General features: G+C 38.0%; 1 protein-coding gene across 1 annotated transcript in view; it reads left to right on the top strand.

Moving 5' to 3' along the window:
* Positions 1–1,636: 1,636 nt before the first annotated feature.
* The window catches only part of Gyc32E (Guanylyl cyclase at 32E), a 77,848-nt gene continuing 52,393 nt past the window's right edge, over positions 1,637–27,091 (top strand). Inside the window, exon 1 of the mRNA XM_090386652.1 lies at positions 1,637–2,293. Coding sequence (XP_090242778.1) covers positions 1,808–2,293 — 486 coding nt within the window. The 5' untranslated portion in view covers positions 1,637–1,807. The remainder of the gene's footprint in view (positions 2,294–27,091) is intronic.

The following is a 27,091-nucleotide window of genomic DNA, read 5'->3' as shown; positions in this document are numbered from 1 at the left end:
TCTACCGAAGCAGTTTATGTTTGGGGTCATGAAGTACAAGCTAACACCTTAATGTCTCACAAGATGTGTCATCGCGTTCCAACCTAAGGGGTTAAAAAAAAAAAGAAAAAACATGGTAGCTTGTTTATTTTAGGAGGGTATGATGGGAAGACATACTTTAAATTTCCTCAATCGTAATGAATAATAAGAAAATAATAAAATAAACGTTAAGCCTAACGTTACTGGATGAAAGTGAGATTGGAGAATATTACAGAAAAAATTATTTCTGATTGCAGAACTTACTTTTTGAATTTATTTTCGATGGCTGCGCTTTGTGAATTCTTGGTCAGCATCTTATGAGTTCTACAGTATCTAGTGAAAGGAAGGAAATACTTGAAATAGTTAAGTAAAGTGATATATTTGCGAGACACCGACAAAAATAGATTTTAGTGCTGTGTTTTTCTTACTTTGACACTCTCGAGGGAAGAGTAACTGCAGACACTTTTATTTAATGTGCCAACAGGTTATGGGAAAGGGAAGAAACTGAAGTCGTCTCCATGGTTACTAGCTGACTTTTTTCATAGTACGTTTTAGAAACAATTTGTATCCAGTCACACATAAGTTGATTCTTCTATTTTCTAATACATACATTGCTCATAAATTTGGTTGAAACTTTTCTTGGTGAAAGGTTACCCGATTTCATATATATTCTATGGTCTTGATCCGTGCTGCTTGCTCCATTTATAACTGATATTCACTAACCGGCAAAAAGCTTTCGTTGCTCTCTGTGAATAACGATTTTTATTAATATAGTTTCTTTTTTTATGTTATATTTTCCATAACGTTCTCTATGCTATAAGGAATTTTATTTTCTTTGTACCCTCACACTGCTTCAATATTTCATTGCTGAAGTTCTCCTAGAGTGCAGCGCGCAATTGCTTTCTGAAACGAAACATAATTCATAATTCACATCTAATCTACTGCAAGGAAGGGAAAATTTATTGTTTTGTTGGTAATGGAATATAACGTCCAAACATCCTTGAAGATTGCATAAAATAAGAGAGGACGAGAGAGAGAGATTGACTCCAGAATACTCTGTATATTCCTTTTTATTCAATGTATAATACTGTACACAAGCATTGTATTGAAATTGTAGAAAGCTTTTCAACCATTTATACAAATGGTTGAAAAGTGACAAAACGATATATCTTTCTGTTTCTTTTTTCTCTCATATATGGCTGAATTCCCATTGCTTACTTTTCTTATTGTTTCTTGTCTTTCAGATAGCATCCGTGTATCTGCCACTCTTTGAGAAACACTCAGGTGACATGGTATTCTCCAACCGAACAACATTCATCCATTATTTTTGAAGAAATTAATTGGAATGATTGTGAACAAACTTACTCAGCTGAAACTCATCTGTGGTCAATGCCGTGATAATGCCCAACGTTTTAAGGAAAGACAAGTGCAATCATTCAACTCTTAATTAGAAAGCAACTCTATCTAGAATTTTCCCGAAGATTTTAATTAACATTGTTATTAATTATCTTGTTTTGAGCTAGCGATATACGCTCTGGGATCCTACATATTGTGAAATTAATGAGACCATATAATTCCGGCTTTAGAAGGTTGACCATTTTTTCCCATTCAAATATTTACCAAATAAAAATGAATCGGGGTGTATTTATTACCTTTGCAATACACATTTTATATAATAACCATAAGGTTATGAGCTTAACTCATATTTTACTCTTTAGAGCGACTCATACCTTCTCCAAATACGGGCACATGCATGTGATCCGAAATTAAAACAAAATTGTTGAGGAATATGACTGTGCATCAGTGGTCCTCCCTAACTGTATATCGATGGATGACTGTATGTTTATGTACCTTATCTCGTCCTTTGGTTCATTCCTCCATCCAAGCCTCATTCATTCCTGCCATTGCTGTAGCAGCCGAAGTCCATCAAGAGCAAAAACAACCATCGATCCTTTCAAGCGATGAAGTCCACCCTGATTTTGAAAGACCAAACATTACTATCGGATTTTTAGTTTCTTTCAAAACCGGTCTTGGTAACTTGATTGCTGGTGCTCTTCCTCTTGCCGTAGATGTAGTGAATCTGAGTCCCGATATTTTACCAAATCACACTCTACAATTTGTAGTCAATGAAACAGGCGAACCAAATACTCCAGTAGCCATTAGAAAGATGACACACATGAGGGAAAATGGCGTTGTGGCTTTTATCGGTCCAGATCACAGTTGTGCTCCTGAGGCTCTAGTAGCAGCTGCTTGGAACCTTCCAATGATAACTTATGTGAGTATTATATATACTAATCTGTTTGAGGATTAAACTAATTTGCATATTTTTATATACGATAATATTGTTTTTTGTTTCACAAAACTATTAGTAATAAGTGAATTTTTCGTTGAAAAAGTTTGTCTTTAATTACTAAGAAATTAAGGGTTGGGATGAATTATGTAAGAATTATTTTCAAAGAAACTAAGGCTACGATGAATATATATTGTATTTATGTATTAACAACCATCGTTTATATTATCGTTTTTACTGTATGAAAGATGGAAAACCCAAGTCACCTGGATGAAAAACGCTACTCAGTCACTCGCCTTAGACCGACTAATGTTTGAAGGATCCTAGTAATATTTAAATATTTAAAAACCATGAGATACTCTACACTAATGGCTGAAAATCTTACTGGCAAACGAAGTGTATTTTTAAAAAAATCGGAATATTGATATTGAAATTTAATTTTTGGAAAGAATCCTATTCCGAATGGTCCGTTTTTGTAATACAGTGGTTATAATTGCCGTCTTCCACATACCAGATGGTTCGAATCCCATCAATAACACGAGAAACTTTTATGGGCATTTTTTTCACTCTGTGGCCGAGTTAGTCGATGTCAGGCGAATATAGCAGGTTTTTGTCTCTCTGAAACTCTGGTTTTTTGCCCAAAAGAACAGGCAAACTGACCAAGGAACACACTCAGATTAGACATAATACTCGAACTCAGCTCTTTTCCACCCAGTGTGGGGAGGTCGCCGATTCTACCAACCCATCTCTTTTGGAAGGAACCCACGAGGACATCTCTTTTGGAAGTTGTTGGTATTCTGACCGCATACGTAACATTCTACGAAAACAAAACACGACTGATTGGCACTGTGCTGTCACATAAGATTAGCAGACCATTACAACAACAAAGTTCAAACTAATTATTCTGTCTGACTATGGTGACTTGCAGTTTGGTAAAACCTGTATACAGTATGTCGGATCGTCTTGAGATGAAGTAGTTCAAAGTTGCGGGTTGACCATGAAAATTTCAGTCTTTTGAAATTATACAGAAGTATTTTCCACAATGTAATTACCATTTAGCCTTCTTGCTTGCCATCTCAACTCGGGGATGACCTACTTTCTTTCTTTTTGTCGTGTTCCCCTTTCAAGAATCTCCTTAATTAACCCATTGACATCTTCAAACCACCTTGTATAATGTACAGAGGATCATTTTTAAATTATTTTTATAAAACTTATAGCATCGGACCTATAATATAGATTGATAATTTAATTCGCAAATGGCAGGGCCACCGTACAACTCAAAATTCGGAAAAGGTTAAGACTTACTTAACTTACCAGTTAAGCAAGTCTTAACTTACTTAATTTCTTTTCGGCTGTAAATTAATCATTGCCACATACCATCTAGTTAGAGATACTGTCTGCATTGTCAAGGATTTGGTTTCACAGCTGACGATCGAACCTGGAGATTGGAAAAACGTTACCTGGTCTGACTGATTCCTGTTCCTACTGTTCCGTGCTGAGGAGAGAACCAGAAAACAGGATGAGTTCGTGGACCCAACCTTTTAGGTGCCAACAGTGCAGTCATTGGTGGCAGTGCAATCATTTAGAGGTTGCTCTCGTCGTGCACACTGGGCCCTTTGATACCCAGTGGAGCAATATTTTTTATGCCACGGGTTATCTGCAAGAGTGTCCTCACGGGTAGCACAGTTGGTAGAATTGCCACCATGCTCCCCAGACCGGGTGGAAAAGATCTGAGTTCAAATGTCATCGATGATGCGAGCAATTTTGAAGGGCATTTTTTCACAACGTGACTAAGTTAGTCGGTCCAGGCGAAGGTAGTAGAGAGGATTTAGGGCCTGGATGGTTTGTCTTTACTTTCATAACAGAACAAACTTACTCTGGTATTACATTACTTTCAAAAAGGTGTTCTAGCTAAAAGGTTGATTGGCCATTTGTTTAAAAGGTGAGACTACTATCAGCCTCTTTCATCTCTTATTGGAGAGTAGGTAGTGTCTAGCAACAACTCTCTAACAAAACAGAGCATCAGCTACATCACAACTTTGAAAATACCAAATGGTAGCTCAAGTCGAACAACTTCTAAAGACTACCTACTACCTAACGATGGTCCAGTTAGTCCTAAAACAGCTTATGTACCAGTCTCATTTAAATCCTGACCACAAAACAGATAAAAGGACAAGATGGACAAGATAATACTGCAAACATCTTTTCATTAAAGTGACTTTAATTTTTTCTCTGAAGTACATTCATTAATATTTTGTATGGTACTGTACCAGGAATGCGTTTAAAATTAACATTACAATGAAAGCATTTGCTGTGACTTTGTTTATTGCCATTTGTTTACTTTTAGATAAACATTCTCTAAAATCTGGCACTTGCAATCTTCTAGGGTGTAGAGAACGAGTTCACTGTAATTCTAAATATTTGATGAAGCTCTGAAACTTTTATCAGCGCCATTTTCTTGGCATTTCGCCAATATCAAGACTGTCATTCCAGTCAGACGAAGATTAAAGGATTAATACTCGTCTGCTAACTATCTTGTCTTCCGCACTGAGTCATTGGAAATAATAAACTTCCGTTTGCCCTCCTGAACCTCCTGAAACATTCCATAGTCACTAGTATCACAGTTCGTACACTGATGCCAAAATAATGAATCTTTGTTTTTCTTTGGTTGTTGTTTTTTTTACCCTTTGTTGAACGCTGTCAGAGCACACATAAAAAAAGGGGGTCTATCACTTTGTTATCGCACACCAAGCTGGATAAGTCTTCTGAAGAAACATCTGTGTGGCAAGGCGGTAACTTTTCTCCGGTAATGGTGTTTTTCTTGGACAGATAACAAGCTCCTTTCTGGAATGCCATTAATGATAAACTACCAAAATGTCTGAGATTATGTAAAGATGTATCTCATTGTGTGTTGAAGTCCAAGTGTCCTCTTGGGCTATATTTTAAGGAATTGTTTTTCTTTTATGGTTTTAGATTGATCAATTTGCCTTAACTCTGAATCCACTAATGACTCAGCTGAATTGATGTATTTCCAAACATGAAAAGCATTTGTGAGTACATGGTGACTTGGTAAGGACCTGATATTGAAGTGTCTCATGGGCCAATTTGATAGAAGTACAAACAGCAAGCGTTAATATAACAGTCGTTTGGAGCTGTTGCGTTTTAGAAAGCAGACTTGTAGAACAGGAAACGGAATTATGTCATATCATAAGTGTATTTTTAAAAACTTGTAAAATTCTTTTTATACATTAACCATTTATGGTACGATTTTTTTAAAAGTGATTTCCATGGATGTAAATTGAGTTCGAGTCCCATCTATGAAGGCAGGAATTTTTATGGGCCTTTTTCAAAACGTGGCTGAGTTAGTTGTTCGTTCTCAGGCGAGGGTAGCTTGGTTTTTTCTCCCGAAAACTCTGGTTTTTCGTCCACCAAACAGAAAATCGACCACACATGCAATTTACAGACAGTATATATGGTGCAATATGTCCTTAGTCGCTGGTGCTCCTAAAACCCAACAACAACAACAACTGCGGATCAATAAGTCAAAGACCGTCTGTACATATAGCGTCTATAAACAAGGAGACATATTGAAGATATTTAATTTTAGGGTGAGCAAAAGACAAAACATGAACATAAAACATAATTATCTGCATGAAGACAAAATATGATATAATTTAGAATGGACATGTAAAAAAATGAAAGCATTTCAGGAACTGCAGTCCTCAAGGTTAACACAGTTGGTTGAATCACCGTCCTCCTCACATCGGATGGAAAAGACCCGAGTTCGGGTTCCATCGATGACGTGAGGAATTTTATGGGTCTTCTTCACAACGTGGCTCAGTTAGTCGGTCTCAGGCGAGGGTTAAAAGGTTTTTTTACCCCCAGAAACTCAGGTTTTTTTCGTCCAGCAAACACTTTGTTTGTTGTTAGGTTTTAGAAACTAAAGTCACGTTGCTCCTTGTAAATTGCGTGTGTTCTGAGGTCGATTTTCTGTTTGCTGGATGAAAAACCCGATTTTCCAGGAGAAAAAACCATACTACCCTCTCTTGAGGCCGACTAACTCAGCCATGTTGTGAAAAAGGCCCATAAAAATTCTTGTCGTCATCGACTACTCGAACTCGGCTCGGGTCTTTTCCACCCGGTGTGGGGAGGACGGCGATCCTACTAACTGTGCTACCCACGAGGGTCCACCAAAGAGAAAATCGACCACAGAACACCCACAATTTACAGACAGCATACATGAAGCAATATGGCTTAGGTGCTGATGCTCCTAAAACCCTAAAACAACAACAGGAACCGCACAACTTCGTGTGAATTTAGGTCCTAAAGTGATCAACGTCAGTTTTGGTTGTTTTTAGAATGAAGTTGAGTTGTAATGGCTGTAAATTGCGTGTCTTGTGTGGTCGATTTGCTGTTTCCCCCACGAAAAACCTAAGTTTTTGGAAGAAAAAATCAAGGTACCGTTGACTGAGACCAGCTAACTCAGCCACGTTATGAAAAAGACCAATAAAAATTCCTGGCTTCATTCCAACTGAAATCTTTTACATCCAGTATGGCGAGGACGGTGATTAAAACAACTGTGTTACCCACGAGGGCCAAAGTAAAGTAAAACGCACATAAGGCCACGAGGTGTCAGTATTTATGTAAATTAAAGAAAAAATCGAATCTTTATATGAAGATTCAAAAATTTCATGCAAGTGGCCCAGAGATTTCCTTCGTTGTCTAATATTTTAAATCTTTCAGAGTTTGCTGAACAGGTTATCCTGCTGATAAAAACAAAACAAAACAAACAAATGAGGCAGTCGAATGTTTGTGAAAGCAGTGCATAATAGAACGAAAAATTTCGAAATTCAGACAACTTCTATCCCCCAAAGATGTTTTAAGAAGCACCGAGAACTAGCTAAGTAGATATCGATCCGGTGGTAGGACATTGGCATGCTTTTCACAAGTGAAGGTCTCGACTGTTCCGTATGTAAATGAACACGCTGATGCCATCAAGAACTATCAAAGCTTACTGAGAAGTCTGTTTTGTTTATGTCTTTGTTATTGTTTTTGTTAAGGAATCTGTCTTACCTACAGGTGCACTCCACAGTATATCAACAAAAAATACTGCTCTTTGTAATAATCCATAAACACTTCTAAGTTTGTATTAGTACTAGTAATAAATTGGCTAAAAGACGCAAGGAAGAAGACTTTCTGTACCTGCCATTAAAAACAAAAGAAAGTTAAAAATAAACTCTTAATTACTCTTACCTTCTCCATGACCAAAAACTTGATATCCGTTTCCTCCTTGAACTTTATCAAACTCTTCACTTCAACCATCATTGCAGAGCCCTCGTGGGTAGCACAATGGTGGAATCGCCGTCCTCAAAATCAGCTCCTTGCAGATTTATACCTAGATCTATCCGCTTTCGTAGATTGGTGATTGTTCAGTGCAATACATTGCCTAGAGGAAAATCGTCAACATATGATTCTAAAACTGGTTTGAGCATATGCACCGGTAACATTTCCCTCAAAAAAAGTAAGGTCCCACCAACTTATGGTCATGGCTGGTGCACCAAATTACAACCTTAGGATTAGTTTGTGAGTGGCCTTCGACCATCTAGTTGTTGTTGGTATCATTCCGATGTCGATTAACACAGCTATTCAAGTAAAAACAGGTCTCATAACTGATCTGAAAGCAAAGTGGGGTGCGCACGTAAGGTGTGTAATACCCACTCACAGGATTCTCCCCGTCTGTCAGTGTCACCTTCCTGTAATTCCTGAAGCGATTATAAGGATGGAATTTGTTTCATTTCAAAATCCCTTCAGCAGACATTCGGCTGTACCAACTTCCTGGCCAAGTTTCCTCAAAGATTTTTGAGGACCTCTATTAATTATTTCAGGAGTAATAGTAGAGGTTTCATCATCTGTGGATATCCGAGGACGACCACTAAGTGACTTGTCAAAAAACACTATCAGTCGTCTTTAAATGGTTGAGTAGTTTCCCAACAGATCATTGACAGGATTTGTCTTTACCATGATACCTTTTGTGAAATATTACATGTAAGAGCACCAGTTCTATCTTCTCTTGTGTGTCAGTAAAAGTCTTTTAGTCAGACTACTGACAAAACACACAGCGCATGTCAGTAGATTTCCATAGCAACCCACCCATCCTATGAGCGTCGTCTTCGTAGATGGATACGCCAAATCGCAGCTACGCATGATATTGTGTAGAAAATAATCTCGTGTCCTCCAGTCCTCCTAACGATCATATTCGCTACAACAGTGTGCTGCTATAATTGGGGTCCTAACCTACCCATCGCTCATCCCTCACCTCACGAGTCATATGACTGTCATACTAATGCCCCCATCAGCCATTTGGTCCCAGAACTCAATCAGTATGCTCCTTTTTTGCTTTCGAATATTCATTGATATTGAGGATTCAGGTGCAAAATATGCGGTGTTGCCAAAGAATACTCGTTCAAAATGCACTTAAGCCTAAATTATTTTTTATCCATTGTGAATATTTCCAATAAAGCGGCAACAGGCCATCCATGGTGCCCTCAGGACATCATCCAATGGCTAACCAGTACCATATCTTCTTTTCAACACACTGACTATTAGAGTAACTATTGTTGGTTTGGGATGTTGTAGTAGGATTTTAGGAGCATCAGTGACTAAAGGCATATTGCTCCGTTTATGTTGTCTGTAAATTACGCCTTCTGTTGTTGAATTCATATTTTACTGGACGAAAAATCCAAGTTTCAGGAAGAAAAAAAACCATGGTATCCTTGCCTGAGACCGACTAATTTAGCCATCGATGGGACTCCAACTCATGTCTTTTTCGACTAGTGTGGGGAGGATGGCAATCCTACCAACTGTACTACCCACGAGGACAATAGGTGGGGATTTTGATAGAATCATCGCCCTCCCCACACCCGGGTGGAAAAGACTTGAGTTCGAATCCTGTCAATTACGTAAGGACTTTTATGTTTATTATTATTATTTTTTTCGACAATGTGGCTGGGTTAGTCGGTCTCAAGCTGGCCACACCTCGCACGTGGCCTTTTTAGAAATCTGAGTGCCATGGAAGATGAACATAGATGCAGCAGACTGTCTTTTTGAGAGAAATGGATAGGATTGAGTTTTAGAAGAATTGAACTTAACAATATCATGTTTTGTTTTTTCTCCATTGGAGAATTGCCTAAAGATCTGCATTTTCACACCTGCAGAACATCTGGATCGCCATACCTTTTTGGAGAATCCTGATTCTATTTTTTTCAGAACTAAAATAACATAAATTGTAACACGTATTTTATTTTTCTGATGTTGATTGTTCCAGTGTTATTGATATCTGTGCAAAATCCTTCCTTAGATTTCGAAATTATGATAGAATTTCCCTTTATTTCTCTCTCACTCTCTATCTGACTCCTTGTGTTTTCTATCCATTATCAGGTCACTGCTTAAAACATCAGCAGGCGAAAATCCATGAGGTACCTGAGCAATTCCAAGAACGTGGTGACTCATCTTTTGTTTGGGTACACACACACACTCTCTGAGTGATCGCGTCTTTCTTTCAAGTGCTTATTAACCCCACCGCACGACTCGACTCTATTCGAAGCACGAAACTGCTATCACATCGTATTTGACGCCCCATTCTCATCCCAACTATATAAATAGTCTCGATCCCAAAGGTTACCGAAGATCATTGCCAAGTAGGAAGTCGAGTTATCCGGACGAGCGCACATGATATGACCATTAAAACCAACCTGCCACAGAAAATAGTCTCATCTCTCACTCGTCGCTAACCCTGGGAGACTTGAGCTGTTTTCACCCACATTCCCAAAATAGCTATCCTCCGTGAAGACTCATAATTGCCTCAGGGAATGAACTAGGACGAACTCGATCACCTCATTTCATTCATCCTTCCATTTTTCTTTCTTTCTGCGCTAATGGTATTTAGAGACCAGAGAATTGTTAATTTTTATTGAATGGTAGGTTAGGACCATAAGAAACTCTACAGATTACTTCATGACTAATTCACAACTAGAAAAACCGATCATCTCTTAGAACCTCGAATCTAATTTCTAGAAAATTGAATTTCTGGATTTTTCCAGCAATTCAATGTTTCGCGTAGGTTATTCGATAATCTGAGTTATTTTCTATATCGTATCTCGTTTCAGTTAGGACTAATTTACCCTTTGCGCTTCAAAGGACGTTGGAATTATTATTTTATTTTCAACTGCAATGCCATCACGTTTTCCTATATTTAGAATTATACCACAGAAATTAGAAACTTATATTTGGGTATTAAATCCTTCATAATTGCAGCAAGGTGTAATAAACGTCAGAATAATGTCATTTCTCAAATATCTGGACTCATGTTTTGAATAATATAATTATTTATTCCACTGAAGTACTCTGAAAGGTGACATTGAGCAAAATTTTAATATGGAGTAAACTGTGATGTAGAAGATATCGATTGGTAGAATGAAACTTGCTGGTGGGTCAGATTTAGAGGATACCGTTTGGGGCAAAGATTAGAAGGTACCACAAACAGACTTAAGAGGTCTGTAACCTTAGTTTCTCGTTCTATGGTATTACTGGCTTCCTGGAATAAATTTCCTAATTTTCCTGCGTCAATTGAGTCATAACACATCAATCTTAACCACACCAACGGATGTGGAAATGAATTTCCGCTTAGTAGAGGGCGCAACTAGGAATGGAGACTTATCTGTTTCCTTGAAATGCGAGAATCGCTGGAAGTAATCAAATATTAATTCGCTATTTGGAATTTGTTATCTTTGCCTCAACTCCGCGCCTGTCTTCGCTGAAATTATATCAACGACACACATGCGCAGTTAAAAGAACGAATTTTCTCGAGGTGATCTTCGAGATAAAAAATACCACACTCATTACAAGTGTCTACCCATCTGTAAAATTAAGGTTCTTTCATGAAAGTAACAGCCGCAAATGGAAGGATTTATTTCTAATTTCAACTTTCTCTTGTTTCTGTTCTTATTTGGATTTTTCCAGTTTTTCTCTTTCTTGGTTTCTTTCTTGAAGTGCATCATTTGCTTTTCTGATTGGTCCACGTAATTGTCGCCCAGACCTTATCGTGAAATTCATGAAATACCTCAGGAAAAAATGTTCCAATAAACAGTCATCTTCTAATAGTTCACTGGACAATTACCATCAATAATCACGCTCTTTGAAAACAACTTGGATGGCTTATATTCGTAGTTAAAGGTTATTGACAAACCTATACGGACAATTTAAAGGTTACGACTGTCCAGGGCCGGCGTTGCCACAGCTCCTAAAATAGGCGCTGCTAGATGCGCTACTGTCTATATGGGGGACATGGTCCCTGCCAATTGCCTTCAGATCTTTAATAAATTAAGCATCCATCCAGATAAGTTCTGTGAAGACAAGCTCTACAGAAAGGAGATCCTTAAGAACTGTTACCAGCTAATGAATCTATGATGATCACCTGCTCCTGGACATTTCTGACTGCTGCATTCATCTTCCTTTACTTTGGCCTTTCTGTATATTACTACTGTTTTTGTTATTTTGCTTTTGAAAGTTGATCCTGTAAATTTCCCGGGTTGAGCACGCATGTATCCTTGTACATGTGTTCCTGGAACCTCAGTCTGGAAATTCCACACCTCTAGCACATTGCTGGCTCGTGATGACCCACGGCTTCTTGTGGTTAATAAACTGTTATTAATAATCATAATAATATATATGTGTGTTAAGATACGATATGAATTAGGCGCCGTTACAACGTTTTGCCTAAGGCGCCACAAACGCTAGCGCCAGCCTTGCGCCTGTATACTTCTCATTGCAAACATTTTATCTAATAAGTTTGTATTTTCTTTTCTGTAAGAAGTAGGTGTTATAAATGTTTTCGTGATCCATTATAAATCTAAGTTGGATTTTTCATTTTTGAACAACTGAATCCACTCCGATTCACAAAGTGGAGTTGAAGTGAGTAATTATAAACTTCTAAGCGCCTTCGTGGGTAGCACTGTTGGTAGAATCGCCGTCCTTCCCACACCGGGTGGTAAAGACCTGGGTTCGAGTCCTGTTGATGATGACAGGAATTTTTATGAGTCTTTTTCACAACGTAGTTGAGTTAGTCGGTCTCGGGCGAGTGTTGCATGGTTTTTTCTCCCGGAAACTCGTGTTTTTCGTCCAGCAAACAGAAAATCGACTACAGAATATTCGCAATTTAGAGACAATATACAAGGAGCAATATGGCCTTAGTTGCTAATGCTCCTAAAACCCAATAACATAACAGATCTCTAAGCATGACTTCTGTTCCTGAGGAAATAATGGAGTCAGTGGTCTAGGAAGTAATGCAGAATCATCTTGAAAAGATTGCAGTTTTAGTGCAATCTCAGCATAGATTTGTTAAGGGGAGATCATTTATGACTAATCTGACATGCTGCTATGACAGTATCAATGGAACTAGATACAACAAATAATTTAGACATCATATATCAGTTTTTATACGCTCATAAAAGACTGCTGGATAAATTGGAGCAGTGTGGCATTTGGGGACAAGATAAAGGGATGGCTGAGTGGAACATATAAAGAGTGGTTATCAACGAGCACTGTTCTTCTTGGACTAATGATATTAGTAATGTCTCTTACTGTTATCTCCTAACTCAGCCACAGTTGGTATAATCACGGTCATCCTCATACTGGGTGGAAAAGGCCCGAGTTCGAGTTTAGAGTACTGTAAATAAAGTGAAATTTTTATGGGCTTTTTTACAATGTGACTGAGTTAGTCGGATTCAAGGAAGGGTTGCATAGTTTTTTCTCTTGTAAACTCGGATTTTTGTCCAGGAAAACCGACAACAGAACACACGCAATTTATACACGCAATGTGGTCTAAGTCGCTGATATGCCTAAAACCCAACAACAACAGCTTATCATGTTTAATATCGAAGTTAATGATGATAGAAAGGTTGGCAGGGTGGTTGATGATAGGAATCGGGTATGCTACTGCAATTAAGAAGATTGGCAGAGAAGTGCCAATCGTGGTTTAACATTACTGTATTTGGGCCGTAATCCCAGTATTGCAATTAATTGGTACCACACTCAAAGCAGTGGAGAACGAAAAAGATTGTAACTGTACAGCCCGACATGAAGGTCTCAACAGTGCAGACAGGCTGCTAGGACATAGAGGTCCGTCAATGACATGCGGGAGACTTTCTAGCAGGGACAAGGAAGTGATTTTCCCATTGTAAAATATAATGGTTAGGCCACACCTTGAATACTTCATGCAATTCTAGAAGTCTCGTTTTAAAAAGGATGCGAATCTGTTGGAACGAGTGCAATGCAGTGAAGAGAATCAGGATTCGCTGGGAGCACAAAAGGGTGCTCATACCAAGAAAAAACTAGTTCTGTAAATTAAAATGTCTATAAACTATGCAACCACGATGAGTTCTGATTGTAGGGTTTAAGACTTTAAATGAATTACACTGTACACTATTTTTTTTGTAATGTTTAGTCATATGGGCAGGAGACGAATCCATTGAAGGGTCCTCATGACTGATGAGGCCTGTGAAGAAGCTGTTGATATAATACGAAACTTAAGCACCGATTCGAACGCCTCATAGTCTTAGCTGCTTTGTCGCTTAATCTCTACCTCTTCTAAGTTGAATATTGAACGCTATCCGGAGAGTACTTTATTAAATAGACTTTTATTACCTTCAGAAGACCATTGCATTGACACCACCGAAAATATTTTGTCCAAGATGAAAACCTTCCTGTATTATGATAAATATTTCAGTGCCCATTTTAACACCTTCGTGAGTAGCACATTTGGTAAAATCAAATCGCAGTCCTCCCCACACCGGGTGGAAAAGACCTGAGTTCGAATATCGTTGATGACAGGAGGAATTTTTATGGGTCTTTTTCATAACATGGCTGAGTTAGTCGGTCTCAGGCTAGGGTAGTGGTTTTTTTCTCCCGGAAACTCGAGATTTTCGTCCAGGAAACAGAAAATCTTTGTTGTCGATGCTCCTAAAACCCAACAACAATAACAACAACAACAGCCTATTTTACCCAAATAAACATGATTTTTTAATGGTAACTCGTTTCTCGATTTCAAATTCCTGTTTGGTATCGTATCTTCCTGTACAAGAACGTATTGTATAGTTAGACACTTGATTGAATCCGAAGTTTCTGCAAGTATCTATGTAGGGATGACATTCTGGGAACAAAAGCAATAAACTAAATTTGATTATTATTAATAATTGTCTGCAATCTTAATAATTATTTCTGGTGGCTTTATAGCACTTCAATATGGTCTTAGGCACAAGTGATGTACAAAATTCAGGAAGATGTGGAGTGTTCTCGATTATAAATGTCAGTGTGTTTTCGTTCTGACAAGTTACGATGTCAGAGGTCTCTGATGTATGCTGACATTGCTTGTTCTACCTCTCTTAAGCAACCTTTTCTCACTGATAACAGCGTTTAGTGTCTGTCTGCTGCTGTAATATCCGGGAACATTCATCATAAATCGTTTACCAGTCTGACACGTTAGTTGGGTGTATCCACCGATCTTTCTATTTCGGAAGCCATAAATTAGGTCGGAGAAGTATGAAGTTGTTAAACTGGTACTGAATCATACTTTCGCTCTGGAATGACACGGCTTTCAGAGTATCGTTAAGGAAATAGAGGGCGTGAGTGATGAATAATGAATGATCTTAGCATCCATAGTCTGCGTGACTGGACACTGACAGAGATTTTATGATATCGTAACACCTACATGGTCTGTTAACTGGATCGATGGAACTAGACTTCACAAAGTTTTCAATATATTCTATATGGGCAATAATTTTGAGAACTTGAGATTCGGATTGGTTTTTTTTTGTATAACTGTCCAACACATGCTAACATTATACACCAGTTGAGTACACAAAGAAAGAACGATCAAATGTGGTAAATTTTTAAATCAATAGTTCCATCTAACAGTACATAAAGGTTTTATTAAGACAGAAAGGTCCTCACGGGTAGCGAATGGATAGAGTCGTCGTCCTCTCCACACCGGGTGGAAAAGACTTGAGTCCGAATCCCATCGCTGTCCGCAGTGTCACAACGGAAGCCATTCGCGGTCTTTCGAAAAATGGCTTGCAAGAAGCATTTAACGCGTGGGTACGTTAGTGGTGAAAGTGTACAAAGTTCAAGGGAGAGTATTTCAAGGAGAAATCCGAAGAAGATTCAGATGATGACTATTAAGATAAGATCTTACACCAGACAGCGGATTAAATGATCACCCCTCGTATATTTTAAAAGTGCTAATGAGTTAAACATTACACCTTGAGCTTGTAATAAAGTCTGAAAAATATAAAAAGATGCTCAGCATTTAAAAGAATTCTGTTCAAATCCTGAAACCAAAAAATGTTTTTGAAAGTTTGCCTTTGCACGTAACGGGAAGTATTATTAGTAGTATTAGTAGAGGTAAATGATGCATAGGAAGAAGCATCAGCCAAAAAAGAAAGCGCTTCTCAATTCCCTCTAATAATTTGTCCAATTCTTCCTTACGTTTATTCAAACTATCTTCTTCCACAACACCAGATGGTAGTTTGTTAGCCGTAAACACTTTGTTTATGTCTTCTCGCAAGTGTCTGGTTTCCAAAGGCTGCAATTTGCAGAACTGAAGTCTTTTAGAGTAAGAGTGCCCTTTTGTGTACCTGACTAAGCTGGTTGCTCTTCTCTGCTCCGTTCCAACAGATCCACATCCTTCCTAAAATGATGCTTTCTGACCTGTATGCAGTATTCAAGATGCAGCCTAACCATTGCCTTTTACAACGGGAAAAACATCTTAATTCCTCCTACTGAAAAATTTCTGTATATCATTAACAGAACTCAATGAGCTGTCCTAGCAGACTGTTTACGATGCTCAGAAAACTCCATGTCAGACTGTACAGTCGCCAGGTCTTTCTTTCTCAACTACCTTCCGTGTGATATAACTTCTCAGCCCATCAGGAAAATTTTTAAAAGTCTTTTTGTAGCATCATACCCTAATTTAACCATTAACCAACCTCTAACCTTCGTATCATCTGAAAACTTGGACATTAAATTTGATATATCTTCATCAATATCATTAATAAATATTGAAAACAATAAAATGCCCAGCACTGAATCCTGATAGACTCCACTAATAACATTAGTTCAAGAAGAGAATTGTCCATTAATAATCGCTCTATGCTTTCTGCCACTCAACCATCCCTGTGTTCAATAGCAGTAACTTGTCCTTAATACCACATTGCTCAAATTTATATAGAAGTCTTTCAGGTAGAGCGGTATTAGTTACAAAATACGTATACAATGACAAAAATTATATCTTTGCATCCAGTTTTTTTATTTGTAGGTCGTAGTACCCAATCAGATTGGTTAGACAAGATTTTTCATCAACGAATCCGTGCTGCTATTTCATTATAACTGTGTTCCAGCCAAAATGCCCCTGAATTACTTCTTTGATCACTGACTCCATTGTTTTTCCTGGAGCAGAAGTCAAGTTTACAGATCTCTAACTACTCACTTCTCCCTTTGATCCCATTTTGCCTTAGTAGTTAGAAGCGTAGTCCTCCCCACATCGGGTGGAAAACACGTGGGTTTGAATCCCATCGACGACTAGAGGAATTTTTATGGGCATATTACACAACGTGGCTGAGTTAGTCGGTCTCAGGCGAGGACAGCATGGTTTTTTTCTTCCAGCAAACAGAAAATTGAGCACAGAACACACGAAATTTACCAACAGTATATACGGAGCAATATGGCCTTAGTCGTTAATGCTCCTGAAACCCAACAACAATGATCCCATTTATGAATTCTCGTTTCCTCACAGTCACAAAATCGTTTAACTCCCAAGTTATAAGTTGGTATACCTCTGACATGCCCATCCGTAAACGCTTCTCCATGAGTGAATGTAGATGTAAAAGATTTATTCATTTTGTCAGCAACCAGAACTGTATCATCGACAGTTATACCATTTATATCTAGTGGACCCTATTTGGTTCATTCCTTTCCTTCTAGCGTTAACATAAACAAAGAATTCTTGTTCCTTTTCTTTGCATTCTTAGCCAAAAACTACTCGTAATCTACCTCACTCTGTATAACTCCTTTAGTGCTTTATTGCATACCAGTTGGTACTTACACTGGTTTTCTGTACCATGATAATTTATAATGCTGCTATGCATTTTTATTCTCTATTACTGCTCTCATCATTTCATCTGTCATCCATTTAGGTCTAAATCTTGAACGATATCTCTTAGTTGACGTGAAAAGTTTGGTAGCTTCTACAATTACTTCCCTGAATGCTTCCCGTTTCTTGGGACTAATTTTATACAATTGTGGTCTTGTGATGTAGCACAGTATCCTGTTGGAGGAACCCATTCGCATATGGATACACTGCAGCCATGAAAAGATGAACCAGGTAGAAAACAATTTTCAGATTACCTGTGGTGCCCAAACGTTGCTCTACTGATATCAAGGGATCCAAAGTGCACCACAGAAGCACTCTCCATACCGTTACCGATACCACCAGTCGCCTCACGGTAGCACAGTTAGTTTATAACCACCGTCATCCACACACCGGATGGAAGATGGTGATTATATCAATTGTACTCAAATCCGGTCAGTGGTGCGAGGAATTTTCATGTTCCTTTTTCAGTCTGTGGTTGAGTAGTCGGTCCCAGATGCGGATAGCAAGGTTTCTCCTTCTGGAAAGTCGGGTTTTTTATCCAAGGATACAGCAAAATCGACCAGAGAACACACGAAATTTATGGGCATAATACAGACAGGGAAGTAAATTGGTTTTCGGGTGGCCCTAATATGACAATTGTATTTTTTTTATCTATTCAACTGCTTTAAATCGAATGGCAAGAACATATGGAGCTGTTATTGAACGAGCACTAGATTTCATAAAAAGAGTAAGTGTGCCTGATAATGTTGCCGTTCAGTGTATTTTAAAATAAACCATTTCATCGCTTATTTTATTTCCCCTTCTACCAGGTGTTCGATTTCTGTGCGTTTTAATTAAGTTTTATTTTTAATCACTCCAACACGTTTATTAGACATTTTTATGTTCTCTTCCTATACTATATCAATGGCGTATTTAAAAATCTGAGAAGTTGAAGGAGGTATAAAAAATCTGATTCAATTAACTAGACATTGATTTTTTCAATTAATAAAATTACACGCATATTAAACATACATCAATGCACATTTAAAAGTTAATTAAGAAGTCGATAAAAACATGTCGCTGAGAGATTTAAATAAAGTCGTGCTTAAGTCAATTAAAAAACAAAGTCATGAATAGAAGTTTTTAAAACTGCGAAATATTGATGGTTTTAAAAAATTGAAGCAATATAACCAAAGAAAACAACTAACGTGGACAGAAGTATTCGTGGCCTCAAGTCTAAAGTGGTTGTTAAAAGGGAACAGTGTCATCAAACGAGACCAACTGAACGATGTCTTCAACATACGAATTTTCGACAAGGTTCATGTTCCATGAAGCGCTGTAGTAGTCGACTGATAGTTTGGTCCGTTTTGTGGTGTATTTATGTTTTCAGCAGAACACTCCTTTTTTTCATAAAGTTTTTCATAATAGCTTGTTTTGAGGAGGATAATGTGACACTGATGACTGGCTCGCCCATACCTGATCACAGTCCAATGGGACCACTGTGGGATTAAATTGCAAAGGTGTATGATGGCTTATCTGTGGAGGTTATCATCATTTGATCAATTAAAATTATTTTAATTGATTTTTAATTGGCTTTAGTCATAAACTAAAGCCAATGGCAAATTTATTGTGTCCATAAATTGCATGTGTTATATGGTCTGTTTATTCCACGAAGAAGCCGGATTTACGGGATGAAAATAACGCAAATCTTTCCCCCTCATCAGGCACCAATCAGATTAGCCACTTCACGCAAAAAAATTGTATAAAAAGTTCTTGAGATCTAGAGGGAACAACTAAAATCCAAGCCTTTTTCACGCGATGTAGAAGGACGTACCTTGCATACTCAGTGCGAGAATCATAAATAATTGAAAGTGTCCCAGGAAGGCCGCTTGCTGTATTAAAAGCTCGGTACATTTGTATCGAAATCTGACTAGTATTACCTGGATGGGAATTTTAATTTTTAGAATAGAATCTTCTACCAGTACACTGTTATTATCATTTATATCAGTGCCTCAGAATCTTCAATGTTATGGCTAAAATAAAATAAGAAAAAATAATCCATATAACTTCAAATTCAAAAATGTGTGATTTTGAAAACGTTTTAGAGCTTTTCATTTAAAAAAAAACTTTTAAGGCATCTTCTAACTACCCTTGACCCTTGTGAGTAGCACAGTGGTTATAATCACCATCCTCCCACACCGTGTGCATGAAACCTAAGTTTGAATTCCCACAATAACACGAGCAATTTTTATGAACTTTTATCATACAGTGCCTAAGTTAGTTGGTCTCGGGAGAGGTCGCATGGTTTTTTTTTTTTTTTTTTGGGTACTCGGGGTTTTCGTCCAGCAAATAGCAAACTTGCCAAAGAATAGACACAAAGTACTAACACCTCATATTCTTAGTTGCTCTGGCACATAATACACACCTAAAATATCTAACTGCTTTTGGAACACTAACATTATTGGGGAATGAGTTAAAAAATTCTTTTAAGTTTGAAATAAACGGTAATTTTAAAAGCATCTATTTCAAGAGATGTATTTCGGTTGTTGAAAAGCCTTCATTCAAACTACTGTATCAATAATATCAGTTTTGAAAGGCTAAAAGGCTTATCCAAGGTAATAATACTGTTCTTTTCTGTATTGCTTATTTATCTCCAAGATCTGACTGTCTGAGGTGTGAGTTACCGCTGCACTTTATTTAATGGTAACTTTCTCTCGCCAGCAGAAATAGAGGAAATCAAATGATAGCAAGCAGCAGGAGGCGATTATCCGGATCAGTAGTTAGCCATCCACGAATCACCGTGAAAATGTTGACCTTGTAACTAATGGAAAGAATTCACTTTGTGCAAAATTTTTTTAGCTGCCAACTGGGAGAAAATTGCAGGGAAAGCGAAAAAAAGTGGCAGTTACAGATAGCATTAGAAGCTTTAGGAATGTGATAGTACCAATAAAGTGTAAAAGAATGATCTGTAGACAATCTCTCTTATCTAGAAACCCAACACGACTACAGATAAACAAGTTTATTCAAAGATCTCTGGTCTGATTTTCCACTTTGCCTTGGATTATGCTTGAAGCTTCGGTGACATTTGCCGAGATGCAGACTAAGTATTATCAGTATTTTTTTTTTGTTTGAGACACTTGGGGAGCAACTAGTCCATAAGCGACATGGGATGATGTTTCTATAATGCTAAACGATCCAGACGTTGGCTTTTTCACGTTAAAATTTCTCAGACATAATATTCTTCGATCAGCCATTTTATTCTGTTGTAAAAGTCTGTAGCAATAGTTTTCGTCTCGTAAAGTCATAATATCATTAATAAGCAATGCTTAAGCTTGTTTACAAACGGTTTCCTCAAAATCTGCCCTCACTTTTGCTTTCCCTGTATGACAGAATTATGGTACAATTTCTTCGCCTTATGCTAATGAACAGCTTATCGATAAAGTTCTTGAAACTCATAACAGTTCTCAGTAATTGGTTTTACTTCTTTAGACTTGATCATTTTCTCTATATTAACATAAATTCAATAATTATTAACGCTAAATGAAGCAGTAATGAAAATTTCGAGCATAATCATGACAACCTGCAAACATTAATTAAATATTTACTGTTATAACAACGATATTCTGAACCGTTGCGCCATCTAGTAGTAAAATGACCATTTATATTTCTCGTATATGTAAAAAACATCTTTAATAAATTTAAATTCGGATAACAACCACTTTAAGAAAACATTATCTTTTTCATGGAGAAAGTAAAAGTATAAAATAGATCTTTTCATGCTTTCCTTCTGCAAAACTACTTTAATAAATATCGAATAAATTAAATAATTATTAAAGTTAAATCATCAGCAAACGATTAACGTTATTAAAATCATGAACCGTTGCGCCATCTAGTATTTCAATGGTGAATTGTTTTTGTCGCGTAAAGAAGTTTTTATTTAATATTTTTAAGATTTAAATTCAGATAGCAAGCATTAGGAGCATTCTCCTATATTAAATCAGTGATGTTGTAGGAGATAATAAAAAAAAACAAAGAAAAAACTTAGAAATCAATCCAAGAAATAATTTACTTCTGGTAGAAGACCATAGAGGGGGCGGGAAGGTAGTTAGTCTCGAACACAGGCTTCTTTATACCAAACGAAAAAACTGAAAGTTTATTTTAGTCATTGCCTCGAATGGCTATTAAAAGGAATGAAAATATTAATTACATTTATGAAAAAATTCCCAATAATGAAAAGAAATTTACTGAAAATTGGAAATTAATTTGTAGTTTGTAGAAAAATAAAATGAATGCGAGTTCTCGTATTCCATTATTTATTTTTTCTTTCGAGGTACTTCAAAAAAAGATTATTGCGATAACCTATGAACACTTTCATCCCATTGAATCCCCAAAGATTTATTTTTTCTTTGATGAAGCGTAAATTAGATAAAAGTGACATACTATAAGTAAACTTTTCTTTTCTTCTCTGATTTATTTCTTCTTTAACGATATCCAAGGTGTAAAGAGAGCTATTTGGAGCAAGTTTGCCTCAGTCAAACTTTAACATTATACCTTTATGTGCTGTTCAACTCTACCACAATATAAATTCTTATCTTTGAGAAGTAAGAAGCGACGGGGAGAAATGGTTTATACAACGTCCATTATCTCCTTCTGGATGTGACAGTGGCGTGGTATAGATCCCGTATTTTTTCACTTTTAGAAAAACAAAATGGGCAGAAAGAATATTTTGAGCAGAAGAGCAACAGGAGTTTGTGAACTATATCAGAGGGTACTCCTTCTTAAGTGTTCCAAGTATTCATTTTTAACTGAATGTTTTTTTTATGTAACCGTATGTTCGGTTTGCAATGTGTTTGACTTCGATGTTATTAAACTATACAAGAATTATTAGCGTTGGGTTATTTTGATGGATTAGCAACTCCTAATAATGTAAAATTTTAGACTTTAATGAAATGAATCTTCGAAATTCGAGTAGAAATAGTAAAAACATCTATGGTCTCGTAATGAAATGAAACGTAGAAATAAAAATCCTTCCTTTTTCTAATGATATCTGCAGAGCCAAAGGTCCCGGTAGTGCAATTATTTTTCAGAGGGTCCCTGTTCCTCTTGACCTTGCTTGCTTAAATGATCATTCATCTTAACAATACATTGCAAAAGGGACACTTGCATGCTTCAAAGAAACTTTATTGTTACATTATTTAATAACAAGTCTGTTCATCTTGGCATATTTTACACGCTGTATCTTCATCAATATATAGGTTAAGTCAGCTAATGATTGCGGGCGTGTTGAACTACCAAACGCAGACGTTCCAAACCGAGCCCTGGGGGCAACCCCGGTGAATTGGTCTTTAGACTTGGAGGTACTTTGAAATTAATAGTATAGAGCGTTCAGAAAAATAATTCCTGAAGAGCCAGTAGAGGTTATGTAGACATTCAGCTGTACGAAGGCGTTCCAAGGCACTTTCTCACCAAACGTTGTCAAAGGCCCCCTCGAAGTCGATGAATAGGGCTAGTTCATACTTTGATTGCGATGTTTACAGGTGCAGGATCAGGTTGGCGAAGGCATCTTCACATGACCTGTCCTGGGTAAAGCCATATTGAGCTGGAAAGATCGGATTATAAGAAAGAAAATAGAACGGAGAGCCATAAGTTGCTCTAAAGTTTTCCTCAGGTTTGCTAACAGGGCAATAGGCCTGAAGGATCTAGAATCAGTTGTTGGTTTGTTAGGCTTGGCAATGAGGAGCAACAGCGCTACCTTCCAAGGTTGAGGGAACCTCAATTGTAATAAGCATTTGTTGTATAGTAAGAGCAGATGTTCAGGCTTTAGCTTGTGGTATTTAATTACAAAGGCATACTAAATCAGATCCAGTCCGGGGAATTTTTTGATATTTACCGTTTTCAGGGCAGCGCTCAGTTTTTGACTTATAAATGGTTCAGCTTGTGCTGAGGTTGCATATGGGGCATTCTCTTTACGAATGGTTTTGTGTGCAGGGAGATCTTCCAGTTGTCATCGGGGAAAAACTTATTTATTATTGCGTTTACTGATTCAGTCTATTTAGTAGTTTCGATCTGATCCATCTGCATAGTTCCAAAGACGTCTGACTCAAAGGTTTTTTCTCGTGCAATTTTATAAAGTAGCCAACGTGGGGTTGAGTTGCCCGTTTCAAGCACAAAACTGGAGCAAGTTTCCCTTTTCCTAGTGGCGATTGCTTTAATATATATGTATATATATATATATATATATATATATATATATATATATATCTTATTTATATACTCTCTATGGAGCTGGGCTACATCTGAGGCAGGCCAGTCTCGGTGGTTCTGGTATTGTTTACGTGCTTGGTGAACTTCCTTTCTGAGCTTTAAGAGATCAGCAGTCCACCATGCACAAGGTCTGTGGCAAGGAACTTTCTTTCTTGCGGATCTATAGGAAACTTTAATGATTGATCTTTGGATGATATTCCAATATTTTTCTAGGGTTGTGGCATCGTATTGGGACGTTCCTTGGTACGAAAGTCGTGTTTTGTCGAATTCTTCAAATGTTTCCAAAATAAAGTAAGTCATTTTTAATCTTAATTTTTACATCGCTACCGTTGCTGACCAGTGTGTTGTCGCCATGCTACTCTGTCTGCTTTTGTTCGTCACTTTGAACCCTTGGCGAATGATCGCTTGCGGCGCGACCTACTTTCTTCTTGGAGTTAGTAACTGAGACAACGCCTGTCAAGAACAACTTGAGGGTATGAAGGAGATGGTTTATGCATGGATACTGCACATACATTGAATCTCGTCGATGACGAGAGGAACTTTAATGGGCTCTTTTCACTCCGTGGCTGAGTTAGTCGGTCTCAGGCGTAGATAGCAAGGTTTCCCCCCCCCCCCCAGAAACTGGTGTTTTTTCGTCATTTACAGATGTAATCATTTACAGGGGACCCTAATATCATAACTTGGTTTTTTGGTATTGCACATATATCATTTCTACTACCCAGGTAGCATATATGCATCGTTTAATTATATCTCATATTGTAAATCAACCTTCACAACGAGTGGCCGAGGTATTGCACTGCTTTGAATAAGTAATGCTTCACCAATGGAGAAGACTAATGTTACTTATTCTCGGCGGATACCACCACCCAGACTGCACCGTTTGAAAAATGGTATGGGATAAAACGCTGTTTTATCCACATACTGTCCCTATTACACTTAAAAATTGCAAAGAGGTGTAGGAAAGTGATAGTAGGAGAGGAAGAAGAAGAAATTCCGTCGACAGAGGAAAAGACAGTTACTCACTCACTGAACTAAACCATTCATAAATCCCCATTAGGGAAAACTGTTCTACCTATTCGCGGTAACGGGGACTCCATCAAGACCCTCCCCCCCAGACGGCACCGGTTCGAAGCTTGTTGGCTTACTCATCGGTGGGTGGGCAGGTACCCTGTTGCTCCAATAATGACAACACGGTTATGAAGTATAACTCCACAATATGAGAGATACTTGATGATTTGCGTGGTTTAATCTAAAAATATATTCTTCGCTAAATTGGCCCCCGGGCGCGCACACACACACTGCACAGACATAACACTGTGCGCACTTCTGGCCTTCTACAGAGTTATGTACTCATCACAGTATACCAACTTGGAGTTGAACTTACGTTCAGGTGCAATAATGTAGACATGTATGATATCCAACATGAGATACCATATTTGTCTATAAGGTCATAGGTCCCTACACTGTCCGGACGGATAAAGTGTAAAGCGTTTAGGGCCAAGCGGAACCGGGAGACTCCCCCAACTCCGTGTTTATATCACTGTGAAGAGGTACAGACTCTGTAGAGGCCAGATATGTGTGAGTTTGTGTAAGTGTAGTGTTACTGTTTTAGGGTATGTTGGAGAGTTGGTCCTCTGACCATTTAGCCGCGAAGCGCCTAGTGGGACCCCCGTTGCCCATCCAGCACCCCGTAGAGGAAGGCTAGGCAGTAGGGGCAGCGATGATACTCTGGCAGATCTTGCCACCTAATTGCCTGAGCTTTCAGTGATAGGACCTAAAAAAAAAAAGACAGAGTGTGGAGTGTAAGAGCACAAAAAGAGAAGGCAAAGTGCGAAGTATTAAGGATTTAGAGGAAGGCATCCTCAAAGATTGTCAGTGAAGTTTAAAACTCCATCAGGCGAGTGGGGGTAGTGTCTAGAATTAACAGTTCACTGAGTAAGAGGACTCAATGCAGATCACCATGTGGCCAATACAACCCATGGCGTGGAGGGTTCCACCAAGATTGGTAGGAAGCAGTGTCAAATCCGGTGAAGTTGTTGCCTAATTTAGAAGGTCCGAATCCATTGATGGTTCCTAGTCCAGTGATAGTTATTGCCAAGTCCTATCTAAACGATAGGTGAGCAGTCTCAAGTCCAGTAGAAATTGTTCTACTTTTAGAAGGTCTAAATCCATTAGTGGTTCCTGTTCCAGTGATAGCTGTTGCCCAAGTCCTAACTAAACGGTAGGCGAACAGTGTCAGATCCAGTGATAGTTGTTGCCTAAATTCAGGAGGCCAGAATCCATTAGTTATTGCTAGTGAATGTGTGTGCAGTCAGTCGCAGTCGCACACTGTTGGTTGTCCTTACATCGGTAACTTCATATAGCTTGCAGCTTTGAAACGATAAAGATCATATCAGTATCTCTAAGGAGGGGGGTGTCTCAGGTGGATTAGTAATCAGAAATTGGTTAATGAATAAGAGTTGGTCCAGAATCTATGCTTATTTGATAATGGTGAATTGATAGACAAGAGCGACTGTCTACGGTGTAAATGATTATTGATAGTTTAACATAGTTCCCATGGTTCTGCGATGGTTGAAGCGATCATGTGGAGAATAACTTCTCCAGGGAGGTTAACTTCTCCAGGATTAGTCCATGGCCTTAATTGGCTTTTTTCACTCCGTGGCTGAGTTAGTCGGTCTCAGGCGTAGACAGCAAGTTTTTTTCTCCCAGATACATAGTTTTTTTTTTGGGACTTCCTCGAAAATTCACTACAATTTTTTCCCTTTTTTTTAATTGAGTGTCCCTCTCCCTGGTTTGGGACATCATGAATTAACCTTCACCCACCCACCGGTTTCGCACTACCTCCAGTGGGCGGGTCTCTTTGCAGCCCGACCATGAATCTGCTGAACTTAACCCACCTTCCCATAGTCATGGTCAGTAGTCGTTCAAGTGATTGCTACATTGGGGTAGCCAGGAGGACAGAACAACATAACACTCACACAAACAACACATTCTTCGCATAACTGGCCTTTTTTTTTTTTTTACGGAGTACTGTATCATGATCATTGATACAGTACTTTGTATCATTGGAGTTGAACCATTAGTATATATGTAGTGCAAAGATGACACAGGCTTTTGCTGCACCGGAAAAAAAAAAAAAACCAAATAAGAAAATGCAAATTATGCACTTCCCTCCTCACGTAGTTAGCCAGTTGACCTTTGAATTTCTTCAAACAGGCAACTTGTTCCATTAGTCAACAACTCGCTGGCTAAAAGAGTTAATCTGTCTCACAATGTGAATAACAAGGTTTTGTCCTCGGAAACTCAAATTTTCCATTCAGCAAAAGAGGCAAATCGAC

Source organism: Mastigoproctus giganteus, chromosome 12 (assembly GCF_048544385.1).
Source record: "Mastigoproctus giganteus isolate SK-2022 chromosome 12, ASM4854438v1, whole genome shotgun sequence".
Lineage (NCBI taxonomy): Eukaryota > Metazoa > Arthropoda > Arachnida > Uropygi > Thelyphonidae > Mastigoproctus > Mastigoproctus giganteus.
Note: the sequence above shows the minus strand (reverse complement) of the source record. Positions and strands in the feature narration are given on the sequence as shown.